The sequence below is a fragment of the Sparassis crispa genome (assembly GCF_003851025.1).
Source record: "Sparassis crispa DNA, contig_000000F, whole genome shotgun sequence".
Taxonomy (NCBI): domain Eukaryota; kingdom Fungi; phylum Basidiomycota; class Agaricomycetes; order Polyporales; family Sparassidaceae; genus Sparassis; species Sparassis crispa.
The window spans coordinates 1300713-1323823 of record NW_020939747.1 but is presented as its reverse complement, the minus strand read 5'-3'; the positions used below and the strand labels follow the sequence as shown (position 1 = coordinate 1323823).

The following is a 23111-nucleotide window of genomic DNA, read 5'->3' as shown; positions in this document are numbered from 1 at the left end:
TATGCAACACAATGTAAGGTGAGATCGGAATAAACATATCAATGCATAGTAATACATATGCGGTGGTAAATCGTCAGAGACAGGAGCAGAGTAATACAATAGCCACGAAAATGAAACTCATCAAATGTCCGAGGGTAAGATCATCGACGACCGCTCTCCCGTGAACCAAAGTCCGGTGCTCGAGAAGCTCTGGTAACCTGTGCAGGGACGTTTCTGATTTTCCCTAACCAACCCCGTTTCGCAGCCTTCTCTGGGTCCGCTCGTGCACCTCGCGGGCTATTTGTCACATCCGCAATGGTTAACGCAGAAGAGGCTGGCGCTCCCGTTGTCACTCTCCGAGTAGGTGACGCCGAAGCTCGGTCAGAATTTGACCGCGACCGCACGGGCGTAAACCCAGTACGCATGGGTACCGTTCGTCGCATCCGAGGGGTCGTGATCTCCGTACTAGGCAGGCTATCGACCGTGAAGCCTTGGCGTGGGGCGCTTTCACAATCCTCGAAATCATCAGGTGCTCGTCGCTTCTTGCCAGCTGTTGAAGAAGACGCCTCTGGTTCCGGCTGTAGGGGCATGCGCCTGGTCTCGGGAGTGCGAGGTCTGAACGCCGGTGCTTGCGATGTTCGACGGTCTGGTGTCTTCGATCTGGGTTGCGCCGGCGGCTCAGAGACGACTCTGGAAAGCGACCTGGGAGCAGAAGCGGTATATGCTGGTACCGTGGGTGCAGGTGGATGCGGTGGTGCATGCTTGGATGCGGTGCGCTGTAGAGGGACCGCAGAGGTGGGTCCAGGGGCGGGCGCGGTTGGGGTCGACGATTCGCCAACCGGATTAGTGGAGGATGCTAGTTTTGTCTGCAAGCTCTGCACTTTTCGAGTGAGGGACTCCACTTTGTTGGTCAGCTTTTTCTTTTCCTTCAGCATACTAGGGGAAAAAAATTAGAACTTCGGCACCGCATACCGGTAAGTACGTGCTTACTCGATGAAGCGATCGTCGTTTTCTTCAATTTCGACAGACTTCTTCCGGAGAAGTTCTTCCATCTCGGTATTCTGTTCCTTCAGCTCAGCAATAATCTCCTCGAGCTTCGGGCTCGCCCTGAGGGAACTGACTTCTCGACGCAGAGCAGAAATGGACTGTTCGCTTTGAATCACTTGCATCGACAAGTTCACCTCTGCTGCCTTGCAGGCCTTTTCAATCCGTGTATAATCCGCATGAGACCTTTCCAGCTCCTCCTTCAGAGACGTAACTTGCTTCTCGCTGTAGTTGATGTCAGCGACACCAATCCAAATGAAGTAGGATAGTATACCCATACCTGTCCTTCGCTTGGCTCTCCAAGAATCGCTGCAACGATTTCAACCGTTGATTTTCGGCCTCCATGCTCGTGATATCGCATTGAAGTCCAATTTTCTCCTCCTGCAGAGCTTGCAGAGATGCCTCCGTTTGCTCAAGTTCTGCGCGAACGGCGGAAACTTCTTTCTGAAGTGATGCTTCCTGGTTAGTCTGCTTCTCCAATGCTGCCTGCAGTTCTGTCTCGTGGGACCTCTGGACGCGAGCATGAGCGTCAATCGCCGATTGTAGTTCCGCCTTGAGACGCTCAACCTCCCCACCAGAGGATTCCAAGTGGCATTTGAGTTCCTGTTTAGCGTTGGACAACTCTTTGAGAAGTTCCCCTTGCCGACCGTTAAGCTCGGCATGGGCAAGTTTCGCCTCTTCCAATTCCGCAGAGGCAAGATCTAGATGATGTTGTAAGTCCTTGAGCTCGCCTTCATGATCAACTCGCGACCGCGTCAGCTCAGCTTCCAGGCGCTCCATTTCTGAGCAGGATTTATCGAGTCGTTCTGCGACATCCTCCTGCAGGGCCCTTAGCTCATCACGAGCCTTCGTGACTTGATCCAAGCCATCCAGCGCACGGTTAAGTTTGGCCTGCAAAGCATCTAGCTCTCCTTGGTGACGCTCTTCCATTTCGGCAAGTTCCCCTGAAGCACGGTCAATAGATGATAGCTTGGATGTAGCCTCCGCTAGCTGACTTTCGAGCTGCTGCTTGGAGCGGAGAAGCTCATCTTGAACTAGAGTATCTGCCGCTGTAGCTTCGTCGTGGACGCGATTGGCTTCTTGCAACTCCGCGGACACCTTCTCCAGGCGACTCTGCAGACCGGAGAATTCCTTGGAGTGAGAGGCCTGCAGTTGCTCTAGTCTGTCCCGCAATGCTGCCTCATCTTGTGAGCGCGTAGTATTGTCCATTACATAACTCTGCAATTCCTCCTTGATCTTCTCAAGCTTGTCTGCGTCCTGTTGATGTAAACTTTCCAGTTCCGTGTTGGCAAGCCTGAGCGCCTGTAAGTCGCCCTCGAATTTCGTCTGCAATTCGGCCATACAGGCAGCGTTACTGACTTGGCCGTCAGCATATTGCTCCTCCAGCGACTGGATTTTGTGTTGCAGAGAGGCGATCTCATCAACCTTGCTTCGAAGCTCGTCGCCCGAGGTCTCGAGCTCTTTCTGCATCGTCAATTTCTCGCCCTCCAAGACTTGAGCAACATGACAGTTCTGTCGCCATTCCTTATGAAGCTCGGCGAGCGCGACAGAAGCTTGCATAGCTTCCTGCGCTGCCACGTCGCTCTCTTTCTGGAGAGCTTGTAAAGCAAGAGCCTTCTCTTCTAATGCGCGAGTGGCCTGCGCAGCAGCGTCTGCTGCATTGTCCCGCTCTTGTTGTAGGGAAAGCAACGCGGACGTCTTTTCATCCAGTGCAAGAGCGGCCTGTGTGGACGCATTGGTCGCGATATCCCTATCCTCCTGGAGAGAACGCAGCGCCGAAGTCTTCTCTTGAAGCGCAAGAGCGGCCCGTGTAGCTGCGTTTACCGCATCGTCCTTCTCCTCCTGCAGGGATCGCAAAGCACAGGTTTTCTCTTCGAGCAGGTTCACCGCGTGATCCCGCTCCGTGCTCATGTAGTTGACCTCTCCCACGAGGCGCTCCCCCTCGACTTGGACGACATGAAGCTGCTCTCTGAGCCGGGCTTCCTCCTCGGCATGTTTGGCCAATAGAACCCGCATCTCATCAGCGACATGCCGCTGTCTCGCCACGGTGGAAACAATCACACCGACCAACGTCTCCACCTCGGTGTCCCTGCTCTCTTCCATCTGCTCCAGTGTTTCTTCAATCTCCTCGCACTTCGACCGGGCTTCGTCCCTCTCCTCTCTGGTTGTCCTGCAATCCTCTACCATTGCGTCCTTCTCGCTCAAAGCCACTTCGAGTTCGGTAGTCATCTCGGCTACGCGCTCCTCTTGCAACCGCAGGTTCGTCTCAAGCCTTTTGATATCGTGCTGGTGGACACCGATCTGCTCTGTCCGCCTGAGCACGCGTTGTTCGAGAGTCTCAATCTGCTTGCGAAGGGCGCGCGTCGCCTCCCCTGAAGACATAGCACAGAGCTGCTGCCCGTACCGTGTGTCCGCTTCCGCGAGCTCTTGTTGCGCAGATTCTAAATCTTGTTGGGTGTGCTTAAGCTGCAGAGCCAGCGCATCTCGCTGGGCTTCAGCATCAGTGAGCGCATGCGTAATGTCCGCGACCTCGGCCTCGACGTGAGCAAGCGAAGTTGCGGTTTCTTCACGAGCACCGCGTTCTCGTGAGATGTCGTCCTCGAGCGTTTGGACCGCTGATTGTAGAAAAGACACCTGAGACCGAGCAGCGTCCGTCTCCTGCGCAGAAGCAGCGAGCTGCGTCTGTAGATGTTGCACTTGCTCGTCTAGCATCGCCACCCTCAGCACATATTCTTGAGCGTCCAGCAGTTGACAGTTGGAATGAGCCAAGCTCTCCAACAGCAACTCCACTTGAGCGAGATCTCCAAGACGCTGATTATCCACATACTGAGCGACAAGTGCAAGAACCGTCGTAGCGCGCTCGTGATGGGCAAGCCTCCTCTCCAACTCCTTGCGCGTCGCTAACAACTCCAGGATTTCGCGCTGTGATACTTCGTCTGTTACAGATGCGGACCGAGCGGCGATGTCAGATGCATGAGCGGCAGCAAGCTTCGCTTGGAGGTCCTCTACGGCAAATCTGTTCTCGGCCTTTATGAATTCTAGGTCCCGGCGTAAGGCGTCCCGTTCTTCGCGTAAACGATCGATTGCGTTCAGTAGACGTTGGACTGTAGCTTCTGTCTGGAAACCCGGACTTGATGGCGGGTTTTGCAAAGAAGCAGTAATCCGGCTTTCTAAAGCCCTGTGACGATCATGAGTAGGCAACAAAGAAATGAAAAGACGAACATACTGAATGTGCATCTGAAGGTCCGCAATCATTCGTCCCGACTGACCTTGTTCCTCCAAGGTCGACTCCTTCTCCGCAGCGAGTTCCAACAGCCTAGAGTCGCAGTCTTGCACCCTCGTCTCCTTCTCCTCCAACTGTCGCTGTGTCCTGTTCAGCTGGTCTGTTACGACCGCCATATCGCTCCTGTAGGTCGCTGTAATACGCTCGAGCTGCGCCTGGAGTGACACGGCTCTTTCCTCCTCTTCCTCCAACCTTTCCAGTAACCTCGATTCTCTCTCCGCGGCATCCTGTCCTCCTAAGCCACTTGAAATCTTCAGCTCCTCCTCACGCTCCTCTAGCACAGCTTGCATCTCCTGTAGCTGTCTATGCAACCGCCTCTCCATAGCAATCTTCTCGTTCTCGACCTGAACCAGCGTGGTTTGTGATCGCGCGAGACGATCCGATAGTGTAGTAATTTCCGAGACTTGCTGAGCGTTCTTGAGACGGAGCTCAGAGGTCTCTTGCTCAAGGGCAGATGTGCGGAAAGTGGAGACGGATGAAGACCGTCGACGACACTGCACCTTGGTTGTCGTAGCGCTCTCGCTCCGTCGGAGTTGCGCCTCTTCACGTTGCTGTCGTGCGTCAACCTCCATCCGCAGCTGCCGCACAAGCGTACGTAAATCATCGTTGTCACGTTCTAACCTGACCTTGTCTGTAGAGGAGGAGTCTGCATGAGAGGAGAGCATGTCAACTGTGGCCTGCAGCTCCCGCGCGGCTTGTTCGGAATTCTTCAACTTCTTCTGGACCAAGGCGAATGCTGAGTCAGTGTTCTGTCTGGTGTTACGTTCATTCTTGAATTCTTCTGTGCATCTTCCCAAAGCCTCTTCCAATTGGATCTTGCCGTCTGCTTCGCGACGTAGCTGTAGTCCACAATTCAGTGAGTACTAGTAACCGCGTAGCGAACACGAAATACCTTATCACTAATGTCGTTTAGAGTAGTCCTGATATCGGATATTTCGATGTCCTTCTTACTGAGCTGGCTGAGTAGTGTGTCGTTGTGTGCATCTAGAAGGGATGAGAAACGGAAATTTGGACAAGGAAATACCTACCTTTCTCAAGCAATTGTTTTTTGAGTGCGAAGACTTCGTCTGAGTCGTGGTTGTCTCCTATTCCCCAGGTAGACATTGTGTCCTACGGGGAGCGTCGATGGGTCCTGTAAAGTCGGGAATGTGAGTAGGCGCCCGTGAACATGAACAACGGACGCGAATTCACGTGATCGCGCATCCTCACGTGTATAACGCGCGTCTCCGACTATCCGAGGCTGTAACATGTTGCACATGAGGTTGCATCATCCATTTCCGTCCACCTCGGATTCACCGAGATGTTCTCAAAACACTCAAGAGACTACACAGATTTGTCTCTCGAATTGGAAGATGCTCTCGATTGGCAAGCAGGGACGCTCAAGACATTGAAATATCACTTCAATGTTACTGCTTTCGCGGCAGAACCTGTTTCTGGTCTTCTTGCATTTGGTGAGATCAGTTCACTTGTCTGCTCGCATTTAATGGTTAACTAAAGGTTTGTTATGGGTCGCAGGTACTGCTGAGGGCAGCATACTCGTCTATGGCGCTCCTGGAGTTGAGTGCCAGCTGAGTGTTCCGGATCCACCGAACGTTCGGGTGCAGCTCTTGCAGTTCGCTGTCTCGGTCTTCAAGTTGCTCTGTGTTGGTGAGTTGCGGACTCAGCTCCCAGCGGGTTGTGGTGTTGAACCTATTCCATGTCAGACTCACATAACCGATTGCACATCTGGGATCTCGCGAATCTTGGCAAGCCGAAACTTCAAAAGATTGTTAGCTTTGCTCATCAAATCAAGTAAGCCACCGACTCGCACTTCTGTGTTGATCTGACATCGGCATCCCGGTACACAATAGCTCCCTCACTGTATCGCCCGCACATGCGCATGTCCGTTTTCATCTTCATTTGACGAGCCTCTATCTCTCATCTATATGTCTCAGGCATTTGTCGCGCTGGCAAACGGAGAAGTGAAGACGTATGATCTTCTGTGTCTTCGTATCTCCCCTTATGCCGTGCCGAATACATGGGCAGATTATGAGGAGAAGGTACTGGCAAGCGGAGCCCCAGTGATACCCAATCCTGGCTCGTAAGTTTTGCCATCACCTTTACTATCTCACCCTGTATTAAACGAACTCTTAGCCGAGTTATTGTGGATATTAGTATCCATCCAAGGGATCTCAATCTCATGTTCGTTGTCTATGGAGGTAGGATGAATAGCTCATAGGTTAGCGATTCTTCTATCTCACATTATCTGGTTCAGGAGGGGCAATACTATTTGATCTGGTGCGCATTGCTTGTCGCAGCGGGTTGATCTGTGTGACCATAATCCATTCAGAAACAACGACATCTTGTGCATGCCTACGAGTTTACTCTGCAACCAGGTGCGCCAGGAGGAGCCGGATATCATGCTCAGGTAAGGATGAAAAGGACTTGTCAAATAGATGCCAGGCATTGAATCCGCGATTTGCAGGACATCCTGTTGCCTCGCCGACCGTCAGTAACTGCCTTCGCCGTTCACCCGTCAGGACATCTTTTCGCTGTTGGTCACGCAGACGGAAGTATCGCCTTCTGGGCTCTGGAAGATGAGGACAAGCCAGTCTTGGTGCGCACTCTTGACAGCCCCGCCGACGAGGATGTCAGCACTGTAGATGTATCGAGGTTGGACACAGCGCTGGTCTCTGGCGTACCCGATGCCGAACATGCAGCCGAAAGTCGTGAACCGATTTTTAAGCTCGCATGGAGTGGTTTCCCCAATTCCGCAGACCCACGCGGGGGTGAGACGGTCCTCACTGTTCTCGGTGGTCTTTTGCAGGACGCGTCGCCAGGCGTAACGACGCTACTTCTACCCGCACTCAATCCTCCGGCGCCCCCATCATCTTCTTCTGCAAATGTAGCCGCAGAACCTTCATTGCATCCCGATACACGGACTGCGATTCAAGGGTTGCTCGCACCATTGGATGTGTATACCTTCGTCACACTTGGTGCTGTGCAAGATTTTCTTCTTATGCCGCGCGAGAATCCCCATTTCGCGGGTACTTGGGATCCACAGGCCATTGTGCTGCTAGCTGAATCTAAAGTTGACTCGTCAGGAGATCTGCGCTCCGTGGATGCGTACGAGTTTCCCCCACCATCCTTCCTGATCTCACGACTCAGTCGCCCTACAACGCCAGAAGCTGATCCTGCGGAGAGTGAATATTTCGTCGACCCAGAGCGCGATCGACAAGCCGCTTTCAGCGAAGAACTTGCTTCTACACTCCAGTCGATGACCCTCAGTGCCGATCCGCGTCTCCTCCAACTACCATTTGCGCTCTGGATCGTTTCGGGAAGCACACTGGTTAAGTTGGACCGAGATGCGTATCAGTTGCTGACTCACCAGGATGATACAGACCACGCCGCCCTACCCACGAAGGGCGGCGTGGCATGGCTAGATGATGGAGAGAGCCAGATGAAGACGTTGAAGGTTAGCACTTTCTTCGTTTTGGTGTCATATTTCTCTGAATATTCGTGGCAGTATCAACCGCGCCGGATTGTGGTATCTTATCATCCTGACCTGACCATCACCTTCGGAGACATCAGTCCGCATCTACTGACCAGCTACGGCCACGACTCACCGTTACGCAGCGCCTTCCCTTCTCCTCTCCCCTCGTTGACAATCGAACTGGCGCCGCTACTTGCGGAGCAGTCTCTTCATCCATTCGCTCTGAAGGACAGTGATGCAGATCTAGATGCAATTGCTTCCATTCACCTCGCGCCAGAATCGCTCGAGTGTGTCATCGTCCTGCAAAATCAGGCGGTGATCTTGTATAAGTTAAACGAGGATGAGTCGAATGCTTTAAACTTTGTCCAGCAGAACTTGGCAGACGAAGAATTGGTATCTCTCCAGCACATTCCTGTACGCAAAGGCTTGCGATTCCTGCCTAGCGTAGGCGTCAAACCTGGGAAAGAGACTGTGACTGCTTGTGCAATTTCTGATGTGGGTCAGTGAGAATGAATTTTGAAAATTTGCCCTTCGTATTCATGTATCTGCGACAGGTTTCCTGGCATTAGCTTACAGCTCCGGTGCGCTGCTCATTGTGGATCTGCGCGGGCCCCGGATCATACATCGCAGCGCGCCATCTGCGAGCGGGGAAAAACAAGCTTCACACCTTCATCACCAAGCCTCTACAGAGCCCATCATCTTATTGACATGGACAATTTGTTCTATTGCCGCAGGTAAACTCGCTTGTCAATCACGTTGATCAAATGGAGTGATATGCCCTATTGAACAGACTCGACTGCGCGTGTTCGCCTTATTTCGAGCCCTGCATCGGGTGCCGCCTCGATTTACACACTTTCTCGCGCACCTGATGGCTCTTGGTCCGTGTCCAACCATCCTGAAGCCACCGATGGTGTTACGCATCCTGTTCCAGGAGGTTCAGTCATCCTTGACATCAAGACAGGCGCGCGGCTCCGCGCGAGCCGCTCAGCTCTGGCTGCTACGTTTAGTGGTGAGCCAGACACCGAGCGGAAGTGTCTCTGGGTGTGCGCCGGGGCGAAGGGTGCACGGTGTGTGGCAGACGTGAACGGAGACAAAATCGCAAAGGTCGAATGGGGTTCGAAAATTGGTACCGTACGCCAGGTGGAGATCGTCGAGAAGAGTGGTAAGAGGTCGCTTGCACTGATCCGTGCCGTGCTGATGCGGCTGGCTGCAGGCGCGTGTGCCCTCGTCGCATTCACAGACCACGACGAGGCGCGCGTGTATTCTCTCCCTTTCCTCGAGCACCTGCACACGCTGCAGCTGCCGCATATACCCACCGCGTGAGTCTCTCGCGCTTCCTCCGGTCTTCTCCCATGCTCACCGCACTGGACCCAAGGCACCTCGTAACGGACGATTCCGGCGAGTTTCTCTCGCACGCCTTCCACCCCTCCGGGCTTGCAAGTCACACCTACCTCGGCTCGCTCTTCGCCGCCCGACGCGGGGCCCCATACGCTACACCGCTGGTCGACCTTGCTCATGGCAAGCCTCCGGTCCCGCCACAGCCACACCCTGTCTCGCTCGGCCCGGCGTCCGGGTCTGTCATTGGATCGTTGCTGGGATACGTGGGTGCAAGCGGCGTGGCGACTTTGAGCGGGCAGCAGATCGATGCGCTGTGTGAGTGCTATTCTTATTGTGCTACGTGCTGTCATGCTGTTCCACATGATGCTGATTCTATTGGTTCTGTATCTTGTGCCCCGCTGACCGTCTCAATCACTGCTGACTGCAGTGGCCGGGCCAGACCGACCTCCTCTCCCTCCCCCTCCCGCGAACTCGTTGCCTCGGGCAAGATCGCAAAGTCCTGGGAAAGGTACAGACTCAGGAGGTCGAGCCACGCCATCGTCGTTTCAAGCTGCCTCATCGATGTCCAGTGGGGTCGGTGATCTTTATAACCGCCTGGGAGCGGCGCTCAATGAGCGTGGGTGCGCCGCTTTTGTTGCAGTATATCTTCCGTTGCGTGTGGTAACAATGACGTGCACTGCTTATGTTGCAGACAAATGCTGGGAAACCTTGAAGAGTCGTTCAACTCACTGCAACAGGGAAGCCAAAACATGGTGACACAGGTATGATCCTATCTTTACTGTCATGATTGTGAAAGTTCACATAGGTACGGGATGCAGGCCAAACGTTTGGCTGCCCAACAGTCGGCGAAAAAGTGGTATAATTTCTGATCCCCACCCGTCAATTATTCATGTCTGTCTCCCGCAACTACGTCACTCCAAATCATTTCTATCGCGCGAATATACTTGTATCATTGTATCACTACTAGCTACGTTCAAGAGACCGATCCGTATCGTACACATGTATCCTCCAGGCACACCGTAAATTATTTCTAGTTGGCAGGCGGCTCCTGGCTAATGAACATACCGGTCACGCTCGCTGTGATTTTCTTTCTCTGCTCATTAAGCATTCCGAGGAAGCCATCATCCCTCGTGGTTTCTCGCTTGTGATCCCATTCCTCCGTATGGCGCGTGACTTTGTGCTCGTCATTCGTCTGTAGTGTGAGCAGAGAATTGACGACCTGCCCATCATTATTGACGCAATTAGTGAGCACATGGTGGGCGCATATGTGCTCGGAGTATACGGGTACCATACCTTGGTGGGAGATTTTGCATTCGGGTCACGGTAGTAGGCGACATCCTGGTCGATCAGAACAGTGCTCTTTGACAAGGAGGGGGGGTTTTCCAGAATGCGGAAGCTAGGTATATCAGCCCGCGGAAATAACTGTTACAAGGTACAATCGTTGTTGAGCACGCGGTACTACCTTGTCTAAGCCTCGGCAATGAGTGGCACATGCGCCACATACCTTGACGAGCCCATTGAATTGAGCTCGTATGGACTGGATGCCTTCTGCAATCCCGATGGGGTCGTGAAAAACGGCATCGGAGGTGTAGATCTCGTACGTCCTCTGAAATTTCGTCACGATACAGACGTGATATCAGCCGGGAGAGATATGGATTAATGGCGACATGCCTCGGACGGTTTGCAAGTGTACAACTGGGAAAGCGATATCACACCATGTACCATGAATTTTGCGGTAATGTTTACCTCCTTGATACTTTGAATTATTTTTTCTTCGTGAGACTGTGCCGTTCTCTCTTTGAGAGACTTAGTTTCCTCGGCTGTCAGACCAGATGCGTTCAATGCTTCAGAATTGTTGGACGGCATGGCGTAACGTGCGGTGACGGGAGAATGCGACAGACGTCGTACAAGTTGATGGGGGGAAAGACGAAGGAGCATTCGGTGCGTCCAAACAGTTCGCCCAGTATATATACGAGACCGTCAAGCGCGATCCCGGCCCCGAATCGTCAGTGACGAACAACGGTGAAGAGCGGGACTGATCCTTTTTTGGTAAGAGGATTGCCGTTGTGGGCGAAGGAGGGCGGGCGATGACATCACAAGATAGAGGATGTCGTCAGCCACGATCAGCAACCGAGTTTCCGCATAAGGAATCTACTCTTTCTTGTTCGTCGACCTTATTCGTCGATTGCGTAACCGGAATGTGGCGGCTGTCACTTAAGCCGGCGCAGATCACTGCTTCGCGCGCTGGCGTGTCCGTGGGTGGCGCAAGCAACTGTGACCAAGTTGAACACAGCGCCGTCATAGCCAACAGCCGTACGTATGCTTACCTCGCATGTCGCAACTTTGTCAACCGATGGCAAAATCTATCGAATCGTCGCTTCGAGCAATCCATATGCTCAGCTTGAGTCGGTGATCAGTGTTCGAAATAGCAAAAGGTCGAAGACCGAGCCATAGCCATTGGTGCCGACCTTCTCCAGACCTCTGGTGAGTCTATATCGGATTACACACGACTCTGGATCAAAGCATGTCCCTGAAAGCATCTAGCGTGAGGGCACCGTCATGTCACGGCATGCGGGGAAGTGCTCAGCAGCAATTTCAAGTGTTCGCCATTCCTGCCGCAAGATGTGCTGCAGGCTATGCTATAAATCATGCTTCGTTCGGGAACGTGTGTCAGCGGAGGCTGCGGCCAGCCTGCTGCATTATCCGCCAGTTTTTGGAACACTGTTCGAGGTCATGGACAACTAAATGAAGATGACACCAGTTCAATAACAATCAAAAGTTCCGATACGTAGAAGCGATATTATATCGGTGGTCCATCGCTGCCACCCTGAGACAGAACTCTCAAGTACACACCTGCTGGTCTGTCACCGGCGAAACCTGGGAGATCGAAGCTTGCACAGAGTGCAACGTATCCCGTAACATGTCATGGAATAGCTTGTTGCATGAAACGTGACATATATGCATCACGCAGGAGTGTCGACGGGAAAACATGAAATATGGACCCAAGAGGCATTTGGGGCGTTTCACATTTCAGGCCTGTTGAGGCTGGCAGCCTGGCTATTATTAGCTCTTATCTCGTCGCTCCCACTGACGATCAATTCTTCTGCGTTGGCCATAGCAAGGATTCAGCTGCGCCTAGTCTTCTCAAATATACTTACTCTGGGAAGTATGAGTCAACTCGAAATGATTTACTTTGTCTGAGTGAACCACGTCACACCGCCGCGCCACACTTGGCACAGAAATCCTCTCAGATAATTGAATGCCAGCGTCAACTTATCTGCGTTCGTTGTCAGGCTCTGCTCGGTCATATACCTTCAAAAATGCCCTGGAACCGGGACATATACTGCCATCGTGCATTATTAACGAGACTACATTCGGCACAACAAATCATGTAGTTTGTCCCCCACCGCAACTGAGTACTGATCAACCGCGCCGATGTGGATGGGCTGAAGCCTGTGACGTGTAACTGCTGACCTCTAGGACCTCTGGACCGGGTGTTTTTCCACGGATAAGTTGTAATTCTATTACAAAGGTGCACGCATTCACTCTATCTTATCGTCCTTTCTTGGCATTTAACATTCTTCTGTAGGTTGAGGATGATGTTTCAGCCGCAGCACAACCCAGATATGGCCGCGGGAAATCCTCATAGGCAACGGAGGCGAGTCGCTGCGTTTTTCAGCACTACACGCAATTCTCTTTAGTATCTGTCTCGAGCGCGTTGATTCATCTCTCCCAGGTCAAGGAAGCTGTGTCGGGGGGTTGCAGCCTGCCCTGCCGTTGTACCACCGTCCATCGCAACACGGATCTTGCGCGGTGAAAACGAAGTCTCTTGTCTGGAGATGGATTGATTAATCACATTGCGATCACATAACCTTGCGACACCACGAGTCTCGTCGCTTCTTTCCCTGACCTCACAAGGATGGGCCATGCGGATTCCAGCCGTCGCCATGCGCTGCGAGATCGCAGATATTTCGCCAAACGTTCGCAATTCGGCTTTCGGCGTGAGCAACAATGCCTTTGCGTGCTTGCTTCTAAGAGTGGAGCAGATGCATAAATACCAGCGCATCTCAAACTCCGTTTCCACGCCTCGAGCTTCACTCGTATCGCACACTAGCCATGGCTTTTAGCTCTCTGCTCTCTACCCTTGTGCTCGCCCTCGCCGTTGCCGCGAGCCCGGTTGCGATCCCTCGGAACAACTTCGTGTCGCTTCCGATCGCCAGACGCTTCAACGCCACCGGCACTGTTAACCTACTCGAACGGGATCAGGCTCGTGCGGCCGCCCTCAAGTCGAATGCACAGGCAAGACTGCAGGGCCGCGCAGCTAGTGTCGCCGCCACGAACGCTGCCGATACCTACACTGTCCAGGTATGGGGTTTTTTACGTCATTCCACATCTGTCTCCGACATGCATTGCGTGCGCTGTAGGTCGACATCGGCTCTGCAGGCACTTCCTGTGAGTATACTGTTTGGTCGCTCTCGCCGGTCAAGCTCATATGATCCGACAGATACACTCTTGGTTGACACCGGCTCTTCCAACACTTGGGTCGGTGCGGGCAAGGCGTTCGTGTCCTCTTCCTCCACTGTTGACACTGGCGATGGTGTGGTAAGTCTGCGTATGCCCTGTGAGGCTAGTTACGCTCACATTCGACCCCTTTAGTCGGTCACGTACGGCTCAGGCTCCTTCTCGGGTTTGTAAACTTTGACAGAGTGAAATCGCTGAGACTGAGAACTATGCATGACAGGTACCGAGTATGAGGACACCGTCTCCTTGGGCAACGGATTGACCATCAGCTCGCAGTCCTTCGGTGTTGCATCGACATCTTCTGGGTTTTCAGGTGTTGACGGTATCATTGGGCAAGATCCTTTCCTCGCTCGGACAGTACTGGCATAGCTGATCAGGTTTCTAGTATTGGCCCTGTAGATCTGACTGAGGGTACGCTCAGTAACTCGAATGCAGAGATTCCCACTGGTAAGAAAGCTCGCCTGTCCGAATCACTGCCCTTGATGACTTTCTTCGTACTAGTCACCGACAACCTCTACTCTCAGGGTGTCATATCCGAGGACCTCGTCGCGGTATCCTTCGAGCCCACCACCTCCCAGAGCGTGACGAACGGTGAGCTTACCTTCGGTGGAACCGATTCCTCGAAGTACACCGGCTCCATTGCGTATACGTAAGCACAATGTGACCCTCCTGGAAAATCAGCTCACATGTATCACCAGGTCTCTCACGTCTACTTATCCCGCCTCCTACTACTGGGGTATCGATGAGTCGATCACTTATGGTACCGAGACCATCTTGAGCTCGACCGCCGGTATCGTCGACACCGGTACCACCCTCATCCTCATTGCCAGCAGTAAGTGTTTTCTATAAGCGCATGGGAGCCCTGTTAATGTCTTTTGTGCAGACGCCTACAGCAAGTACGAGTCTGCTACCGGTGGCACGGCAGATGCGAACACCGGTCTCCTCCGCATTACATCGACCCAGTACAGCAACCTCAAGACCCTGGACTTCAACATCGGCGGCGTGACGTACGGGCTTACAGCCAATGCCCAAATCTGGCCTGTACGTCCCTTACGTGTCCGTGCTCCCGTGCCCTGCTGACAGCCGCTGTCTGTAGCGGGCGCTGAACACTTACATCGGCGGCACCTCTGGCGACATCTACCTCGTCGTCAACGACATCGGCACCCCCTCCGGCGAGGGCCTCGACTTCATCAACGGCTACACCTTCCTCGAACGCTTCTACTCCGTGTTCGACACTGGCAACAGCCGTGTTGGCTTTGCCACCACTTCGTACACGGCCGCGACAACTAACTAGATGCAATGGCTGCTGCAGAGGGCGAAATGCAACGTGGAAAGGGACTATGTGGGTTTGTACCTGTCTTACGAATGTACTTTTGTTGTACAATTTTGGTGCAAATGGATTTTGTGTGGGACTGTATACCATTGTGTAGATATGCTAAGCCTGAGGCCTTCTGAATTCGAGGCGCCGAGTACTGTTGCGTCGGAGCGTATCACCATGATGGATGAGACCTCGAAGCCTGAGGAACAGTGATTCGTGGTAATGTGTCTTTCCTGGGTTCCCGTGATCGCTGCATCAAATCCAACACCTTGACGCCAGCATTCAGCAAGGCTTGTTCGACGGGTGATTTAGGTAGTATAGTGAGCAGATACGACAACTACCGTAGCTAATCTATGAGGACTTCGTGGGAGGCAACTGGTGGTGACCACTTGCATACCGGGTTACCTGGATGGATCATTAATGTCGTCTATAGGGCGAAGATTAGCAAAGTGGATACGGAATACGCATCGCAGGTTCGCCTTCGCCGGCGAAGTATACGCGCACGTGACCAGACGCGACGCGACAGGAGGTGGCGGAACGCGTTGGCGCGTGGGGAGATCGACATGACGTCACTTCCCCGCATTGTTAATTGCATCCACCACCCTCGCAGAGAAGGACGACCACCATGCCAACCACCCGCAGACAAGCAGCAGCGCTATTCCAGCCTGAGCATGACTCTGCTACCACGGCCAAATCAGCCGCTAAGGGAAGAAAGGCTGCCCCGAGGAACGTAAATGTCAAGGCTTCCCCAGACGCCGTGATGGGCGAGAAGAGAGAGGCAGGACAGACGGAGAAGGAAGTGCAAAAAGCGAAAGAGGAGCCGCCTGCGAAGAAGACAAAGATTGAGAAAACGACTGAAGGAAAGCTGAAGGCGGAGGAAACGGATCAGACGAATGCCCAGATGCAGGATAAGAAGGAGCAGCTGGGCAGGAAGGAGAAAATAAAAGTCGATGATTCGAATACAGAGCCTAACCTGGCAAATAATATCGAGACTAAAAAGGGCGATTTTGGGAGGCGCACCTACGAGAGCGGTGAGTCTCCACCTGCCTTGTGTCGCTATCGCCCGGTGACGAGAGCGCTGCAGGAGTAATTGAGCGAGGGCACATTTATTTTTTCTACCGTCCTCGCGTAGAGCTCGAAGAAGCAGTATCACTTGACGATGTCCAGCGCTTCTACATGCTACTCATTCCCCGTCCGCCGGAATTCAGCACAGCGCCAAATGAACCCTCGCACGCGTCTGGTGAGGAAGCTGAAGACCAGGAAATGAAACTGCTGGAACCAGGCGCAGATGTCGTGCCCGCAGCGGAACCGACCGACCAGCCAAAGAAGAATTTCCGGCTGCTCGTAATCGGCAAGAAGAGTCTACCCGACCCTGAAGTTGGAGGAGGCAAGGGCGGAGGGAGACACCAAGTCTTTTGGGCGACTATTGTTACCGTAGGTGATGACTTGAAGGAATTGCAAGAGGGATTGGGTGCAAGCACTTACGAGACCAAGACTCGAGGTGAGTGCGCCTGTTCGTTTCGCTTGTGCTTCGCGCTGAAACGTACACGAGGCACACGCCACCAAGGGTCTGCTCGTCTTGCGGCCCGTGGTGCATACGCTATCGTCAACAGCGAGGCTCGCACACCGTCAGGGCGCGAGACACACTTGGGGTACTACCTCTCCCATCCAACCTCCGAGAACTTTGGAAAGGTACAAACGGAGCTGGGCATTCACACCACGTCATCGTTTGTCTTGCAGGTGAAGAACCCGCTCGCGCCTCCAGTAGGCCCTGGCCGAATTGGGTTGCCCAAAGGTCGCCGTGTGGATTACCCCGAGGACATCATGAGGCAAGTCTTTGGTAAGGGAGGTGGGCGAGGGAGGGAAGATTTCGGTTTGAGGTTTACAAGTGTGGAGTGGAAAGATATGTTGGACTATGAAGGCGTCGAGCTCTTATTCATTGCGGCAAGAAGCGGCGACGTGGGTTTGGAGACAAGCTTGGGGGAGGGGAGAGGATCAGGTGAATATCTATGATGCTTCGACATTAACACAATTTTGAAGTTGAATCCCCAGCACTACACGAGAAAGAAGAGGACGAAGCCAAAGGAAGCATACAGGACATCTTTAAGGAACTTGCCATGGATGCCCAGAAGATTCCAGCTGAACCTCTTGAGGGTGAATGGGCGTGAATGAACTCGCTGAAAGTGATGGAGTTTCCTTCGCTAGCGCTCTACAACATCTATATGTATGAATGTCTGTTTTATTCTACGTACCTTCTACTGTCCACGATTCGTCCACGACTGCCATATTACCTTTTGTCGAACGGCGGACACTTGCTGTACAATGTATTCTGCATAACGGGGTGTATTCTGCCTACGCATCAGCCTTCACGCAGTGTGCCGTCATCTGGATACTCTGATTCCAGAATATGTGAATGTCACACGTTCAGGTTGGGGTATACAGGTGATACAAGGAACTGCGGCGATACATGTCGTCAGAGTCGTGAGTCATCAAATGGGCACGAAACTTCCTGGCGGACAACAACAGAGAGCTATAGCTGAGCCTCCGCTTGATCGTCCGCGTCTATCCGGAGAACCTTGACCCATTCGCGATAGTTAAAGTTTCCTTGTCGGTCAGTAAATGGTCCTTTCAGGAGTTTGTCAATCTGGCGCGAGATGTCAGGCAAGAAGCGCACGGGCTGGTGTTCATAGAAGACTTCATGCAATGGCCTAGACGTACCTCTTTCTCGTCCATGCGTTCCCCGACGTCGCCCAACCACCTCCTGACCTCATTGCATTTCACCATGCCCGTATCGCCCTCGTCGAAGCACTCGAATGCTTCCAACAGCTCCGTCTCGGTGTCGAAATCGTACAGGTGCTCGCCCATCATGGTAAGAAACATGGGGAAGGTGATCCCCCGGTCGCTCGCTGCGTCGGCCTCCAGCGAGGGCAGACGCGAGTGGAGAGCGCTGCCTCGGCGCGCGCCAGGGCGTTCAGCGAGGAGGTCGTCGACCATCGACTTCGACGGGGTGATCCCTGAACGCGCGCGCACACACAATCAGCACGCGCACCTGCGCAGGAAGACAGAGAGCGCCGCACCCAAGCTAGAGAAAATGTGCTTCAGATCCTGCTCGCTCACGACGCCGTTGCCGTCGTGGTCTATCAGGGAAAATGCTTCGCGGAACTGCTGGACCTGCGGTGGGGAGAAGAGGGAGAACACGCCGGAGGGCTCGCGGCGCTGGCGGGATCGCTGCGACTTCGACTTGACGGGTGTGGACGTAGGGGTGATGTCGGGGGAGAGGTGGCTGGGATAGCGAGACATCGATTGTATGCGTTGCACTGCGCTGTTGGAATGCGAACCACCTGGAATTCAGCCAACGCCACAAACCGCGTATCGGGCAACTCCCGATCACATGGACGCGTCACGCTCCGTCGCGTAGTCAGCTAAATTTACTCGTTTTACGCGAGAGCGACCTCAAGCCAGTATTCAGTCCTTGCATTGAACAATACACAAAGAACAACTTTAAAATCACTAAGTGAATAGAATGATTTAGGGATAGAGCAACAAATGGACGTCAGCGGTTCCCGCTACGTATACCAATCCCCCAAAGCATTCGCAATAGCCAAGTCCTAATCATTTGAAGAACCTGAGTAACATGGAGTTGCTTCCCAGTGTCAAGTATCTTGGCGGTCTCTTGCTGATAGCAGCAGTCACCACCGTCTTTGCAAATACCTCTGCGGGCATAGCTTCGGGCCCTTGACTTTTGAAGTTCTGTTGATCCCCGCTACGATGTTAGCCATGTAGGATGAATAACTTAAGGGTCCCCAGGGGCAAGCTGAAGGTCTTCATCATCGTCGCCGAGATGTTGGTCTTGACCCCACCAGGGGTGACTAGCATGAGAGATATTGAAGGGCATGCATTCCATGTAAAGGACTTCCGAGAGTGTCGTGACACATGTCTTGGAGGAGGCATATATGCCACTCCAAGGCATCGGCCTATTGTACATTCAGACCAACTGTGAACAGTCTGACAAGATGGATACATACGTCTCGCCCACGATCGGAGATATGTTCACGATGGTCCCACTTCTGCGCTCGGCCATGTGAGGGATGACCACTCTCGCCACTCGCAAGACGGAGAACGCATTCGTATTAAATGTGTTGAGCACTAGCTCCATCGGAACGTCAATGAGAGGGGCTGCGCAAAAATTAAGAGGGACGGCCAGGTTGGATATGATATAATTACGCACCAGATGACACTACACCAGCGTTGTTTACAATGATATCGATCCTGCCTTCCTTTTCGAGAATTTTCTCACCACCACCTGGATACCCTCCTCGCTTGTGACGTCCAACGCAGGCACTGGATGCTATCATGCGTGAAGCCTTCCATCCGCTCGAGCCTGCGAGCAGTCGCGCAGACTTTGCATCCTTGAGACGCAAATTCTTCACATCTAGAGTAAAAAATCAGCTTCCAGGTAAGTATCGGGATTCGAATACTATGCAAAGTACAGCGAAAAGCCTATACCGCCTTGACTGCATCCGGTGACAAAGACGACTTTGGGAGAGGCAGACATGTTGACTCGGGAAGAAGTGCTTCAGGCGCTATCACTCTTGTATGAAGGCAAACCGTAGACACAGGCGTACAATCGGCACGAGCTATCGCCTGCGTTGTGAATAGTTGTAGAACCTTACTGGGCGAAACGTGATCGACGGAATTGTATCACTGTTACAATGGTTATTCACGTCCCGTCTCATTCTTGTGTGCCAGTTTTTGCCAACACAGTTGTCGGGGACCTTGTCAAGCGAGCATCAGAGGATCTTGTACGACAAGAGTGACTGGAGATCTGAAGATCTAACCAGGCGATGACGATCGTCCATAGGTGTTGAGTTGCTGATTGGGAACAAACCAAATAAACCAAAATAGGGGACCGCGTCCAGCGCCGAGTTGGAATGAAATCAATATGCACAGAGTGGCGGCAAGGACTTCCCGATACAGTTATGTCCTCCGACACTGAACTCTTTCTTCCAACAACTTTCCCTTATCCCATCAGGCTCGTTGCCCTCGCCGCCCATCCCGACGACAAGATTCACCGTGGCGCGCGACTCCTCAGCTACTCGTTCACCTACACCCCTCCTGGCGCCAGCCCAGAGCTCCGGTTCGGAACTTGGGACTCTTCGATGGAGGGTACAGTTAAGAGATGGAGCTTCCGCGAGGGAGATATCATCTCTGCGCGTAAGGCAAAGGAGGTAGCCGCCGTTTACGTTAACGAGCCGTGCAAGCATGGCGTGCAGCTGGGCGGCCTGTGCTGCTTGTGCGGCAAGGACATGACCGAGTGAGTGTGCCATACACGATAAGCTCGTCCCCGTTCTCATCCTCGGTTGCAGCTACGATTACACTGGGTTCTCAGATGCATCTCGCGCGTCTATACAGATGACGCATCTAGCTAATGGCCCGACAGTATCGTTGGAGGAAGCCCAGCGAATAGAGAAGGAGACTGCAGAAAATCTGCTTAGTACGCGGAAATTGTCCCTCATCGTCGATTTGGATCAGACTATTGTGCACGCCACTGTCGATCCTACCGTTGGCGAGTGGATATCCGAGGGCGAAGCATGGGAAGTGCGCCAGGCGGAGAAGGCGCAGGCTCAGCGGGACAAGGGCAACGACTCCGATGACACTACGTCTGACACCGACGACGAGGTAAACCCAAATTGGGAAGCTCTAAAGGATGTCAAGAAGTTCAGACTCGGCCCCGAAGCGCTTGGCCAGCCACCACGAGGCGCGAACGTCAAAGGCAGGGAGAACACTATCGAGCAGGAAGGGTGCATGTATTACATCAAGCCTCGGTGCGTCCCCCGTCCAGTAGCTTTAGATCCACCCACTGATTGCTCTGAAGCCCTGGCTGGAATGAGTTCCTGCAGACGATGGCAACTAAATATGAGATGCACGTGTATACCATGGGTACGCGTGCATATGCCGAAGAAGTGTGCGCAGCGATTGACCCAGATGGCAAGATATTCGGAGGTCGTCTCCTTAGCCGAGATGAAAGTGGCAGTGAGTTCCCAGAGCTTGTATGCCATCCAGAATGTGCTAAGGAGAGTCGAGGTCTCACACAGAAAAGCCTGCAACGGTTGTTTCCGTGTGATCAGTCGATGGTCGTCATCATCGATGACCGAGCCGATGTTTGGGAGTGGAGTCCAAATCTCGTGAAAGTGATACCATGCAAGTACAAGATATATAATTTTGAAGGAATCACACTTATCTTCTCGTAGACGATTTCTTCGTTGGTATTGGAGATATCAACTCGACATTTCTCCCAAAGCTTGATTCATTAGCATCTGCTATCCCATCCGGTCCACCTCCTACACCGCCGAAGGAGCCTTCGATAGAAGATGCTACACCAACGCAAGGAGAGGAAGCTGATTTATCATTATCTATATCTTCGGAAGAACCACCCCCAATATCCGAATCTGTAATCACCTCTGCCGAGGAACCTCAGGCAGACGAAACCAGTGACTTCGTCAAGAACGAGATTCTAGAGCGCAACACTATGGCATTGGAAGCTCAGTTTGAAGAGCGGCCGTTAGCGAAGAAGCAGGAGGCGCTTCAGGAGGAGGAAGAGAAGGAGGAAGCTGCTCAGAGCGCTCAGAGCGCTCAGATTGCTGAACCGCAACCGGCGGATGCTGCGACAAGCACACCGCCCGCGGCGCCTGCACCACATCACCATCACAAGGAGCGGAAACCCCTACTCAAGAATGATGATTACGAGCTCATCCGTGTGCGACAGGTATGTAATCATGCCATCTTGTCTTGTTTATTCTGTTCCGATGCATGTATGCAGCTCTTGGAGAAAGTCCACGAACAGTTCTACGCTGCTTATGACTTGCGCTCTCCTGTCACCAAGACTTCAAAACGCAAAGGCGCTGCGCCTCCTCGAGTGCCATATGATGTCAGAGTGAGTTATCATCAGGACTCGTGTACGAGTAGCAGCGAGATCTGACTTACCCTAGAGCATTATTCCTGTGATGCGCGCGGATGTCCTGCGAGGCGTTCACATACTCTTCTCAAGCGTTATCCCGCTGGATACTCGTCCCGAGGTGACCGAGGTTTGGAGGACAGCCCATGCATTCGGTGCAAGGTGTTACACCGAGCTGTCTGGTCGGATCACCCATGTCGTAGCTACTAAGGTGAGACAACCCCTATCGCCTTGTCGTCTCTTCACGCGCTCATGTTATCTCCCAACAGCGCGGAACCGTGAAAGTAGATTCTGCACGCAGGCAAGGCGGGATCAAGATTGTGTGGCTCTCGTGGTTCACCGACTCGGTCGCGCTGTGGCAGCGCCAGGACGAGACGCGGTACCTCATCGACCCCGAACCGCCGGTGCCGGCGCGCCTTGCGAGTCCTCCTTCGGATCCTCATCAGATTTCTTCTGATCCTGAGCCGGATGCAGATGACTGGGACGAGGAGCGCACCACCGCCGACGGGGAGCGGCTCGCGCTCGACGAGGTCGACTGGGCTGAGGTCAACGACGAGGTCGATGCAGCAATGAACGAGAGTGACGACGATGACGGTGATGGCGATGGTGATGGCGAGCAGAGCGAGAAGGGACAGAGCGCGAATGTGTCGGAGGACGAGGGATCATGGACGGACGAGTCGAACAGTCTAATCAGGTTGGTCGGTCTGACAAGTTGCGTTAATTGTCTGTGCTCATATCGCCATGCAGCAGTGCCCCACCCTCGCCACGAATATCGCGGAAACGGTTGCGCAGCTTGACTCCGTCAGAAAGCGGGCTGAACGGTAACGTCAACTCAGATGCCCTGCGGTCTCGTCTGGCAAAGCGCAGGAAGATGGTGGCCGATCGGTCTGGCGCTTCCAGGCTCAAGGAAGAGATCATCGTCGATGAGATTCCCGCCGAGCAGCCTCCCAAGCTAGCAGCGCTGCCTGTTGGCGGCAACGTGGACGACGAGGAAGACGGGTCCGATGGTGACGCCGAGGATGACGGCGCCATGGACGAAGACGACTTCTTAGCTCGCGAACTCGAAGAGGAGTGGGGATAGCATGTACGTCATGCTCGCCTACCTGCCTTTATCGCATTCTGTGCTTTTCTAACTGCGTGTAGCTGAGCGGTATCCTAGCTCCGTATATTCTCTCACTGTAGCGTTTAGTGTATACTTGTG

General features: G+C 53.2%; 8 protein-coding genes across 8 annotated transcripts; 4 read left to right on the top strand and 4 right to left on the bottom strand.

Annotated features, from left to right (window-relative positions):
• Positions 1 to 140: 140 nt before the first annotated feature.
• Positions 141 to 5410, bottom strand: SCP_0104410 (hypothetical protein; the record flags this gene model as incomplete). Its single annotated transcript, XM_027752675.1, has 6 exons — positions 141 to 915; positions 970 to 1248; positions 1304 to 4201; positions 4250 to 5145; positions 5199 to 5290; positions 5335 to 5410. 6 exons carry the CDS (start codon positions 5408 to 5410, stop codon positions 141 to 143), a joined length of 5016 nt encoding a protein of 1671 aa, XP_027608476.1.
• A 196-nt stretch (positions 5411 to 5606) lies between these two features.
• SCP_0104400 (hypothetical protein) lies at positions 5607 to 9985 on the top strand (the record flags this gene model as incomplete). The annotated part of the gene is made up of 17 exons (XM_027752674.1): positions 5607 to 5757; positions 5822 to 5953; positions 6010 to 6097; positions 6157 to 6187; positions 6241 to 6386; positions 6440 to 6504; positions 6561 to 6583; positions 6636 to 6713; positions 6771 to 7760; positions 7812 to 8277; positions 8333 to 8512; positions 8569 to 8940; positions 8992 to 9097; positions 9154 to 9431; positions 9544 to 9736; positions 9808 to 9877; positions 9935 to 9985. 17 exons carry the CDS (start codon positions 5607 to 5609, stop codon positions 9983 to 9985), a joined length of 3420 nt encoding a protein of 1139 aa, XP_027608475.1.
• Positions 9986 to 10146: 161 nt separating this feature from the next.
• SCP_0104390 (hypothetical protein) lies at positions 10147 to 10982 on the bottom strand (the record flags this gene model as incomplete). The annotated part of the gene is made up of 5 exons (XM_027752673.1): positions 10147 to 10335; positions 10410 to 10538; positions 10621 to 10722; positions 10788 to 10811; positions 10863 to 10982. The coding sequence occupies 5 exons, from the start codon at positions 10980 to 10982 to the stop codon at positions 10147 to 10149; spliced, it is 564 nt and encodes a 187-aa protein (XP_027608474.1).
• Positions 10983 to 13232: 2250 nt separating this feature from the next.
• Positions 13233 to 14931, top strand: SCP_0104380 (Polyporopepsin; the record flags this gene model as incomplete). The annotated part of the gene is made up of 10 exons (XM_027752672.1): positions 13233 to 13481; positions 13541 to 13568; positions 13621 to 13718; positions 13773 to 13803; positions 13858 to 13969; positions 14023 to 14084; positions 14139 to 14286; positions 14336 to 14469; positions 14521 to 14678; positions 14734 to 14931. The coding sequence occupies 10 exons, from the start codon at positions 13233 to 13235 to the stop codon at positions 14929 to 14931; spliced, it is 1218 nt and encodes a 405-aa protein (XP_027608473.1).
• Positions 14932 to 15580: 649 nt separating this feature from the next.
• On the top strand, positions 15581 to 17123 carry SCP_0104370 (hypothetical protein; the record flags this gene model as incomplete). The annotated part of the gene is made up of 4 exons (XM_027752671.1): positions 15581 to 15986; positions 16040 to 16456; positions 16508 to 16954; positions 17008 to 17123. 4 exons carry the CDS (start codon positions 15581 to 15583, stop codon positions 17121 to 17123), a joined length of 1386 nt encoding a protein of 461 aa, XP_027608472.1.
• Positions 17124 to 17485: 362 nt separating this feature from the next.
• On the bottom strand, positions 17486 to 18255 carry SCP_0104360 (Calmodulin; the record flags this gene model as incomplete). The annotated part of the gene is made up of 3 exons (XM_027752670.1): positions 17486 to 17599; positions 17674 to 17969; positions 18033 to 18255. 3 exons carry the CDS (start codon positions 18253 to 18255, stop codon positions 17486 to 17488), a joined length of 633 nt encoding a protein of 210 aa, XP_027608471.1.
• A 493-nt stretch (positions 18256 to 18748) lies between these two features.
• Positions 18749 to 19310, bottom strand: SCP_0104350 (hypothetical protein; the record flags this gene model as incomplete). The annotated part of the gene is made up of 3 exons (XM_027752669.1): positions 18749 to 18929; positions 18981 to 19131; positions 19184 to 19310. The coding sequence occupies 3 exons, from the start codon at positions 19308 to 19310 to the stop codon at positions 18749 to 18751; spliced, it is 459 nt and encodes a 152-aa protein (XP_027608470.1).
• Positions 19311 to 19934: 624 nt separating this feature from the next.
• Positions 19935 to 22991, top strand: SCP_0104340 (RNA polymerase II subunit A C-terminal domain phosphatase; the record flags this gene model as incomplete). The annotated part of the gene is made up of 9 exons (XM_027752668.1): positions 19935 to 20269; positions 20322 to 20780; positions 20831 to 20988; positions 21040 to 21156; positions 21207 to 21721; positions 21776 to 21889; positions 21945 to 22121; positions 22180 to 22604; positions 22658 to 22991. The coding sequence occupies 9 exons, from the start codon at positions 19935 to 19937 to the stop codon at positions 22989 to 22991; spliced, it is 2634 nt and encodes an 877-aa protein (XP_027608469.1).
• Positions 22992 to 23111: the final 120 nt, after the last annotated feature.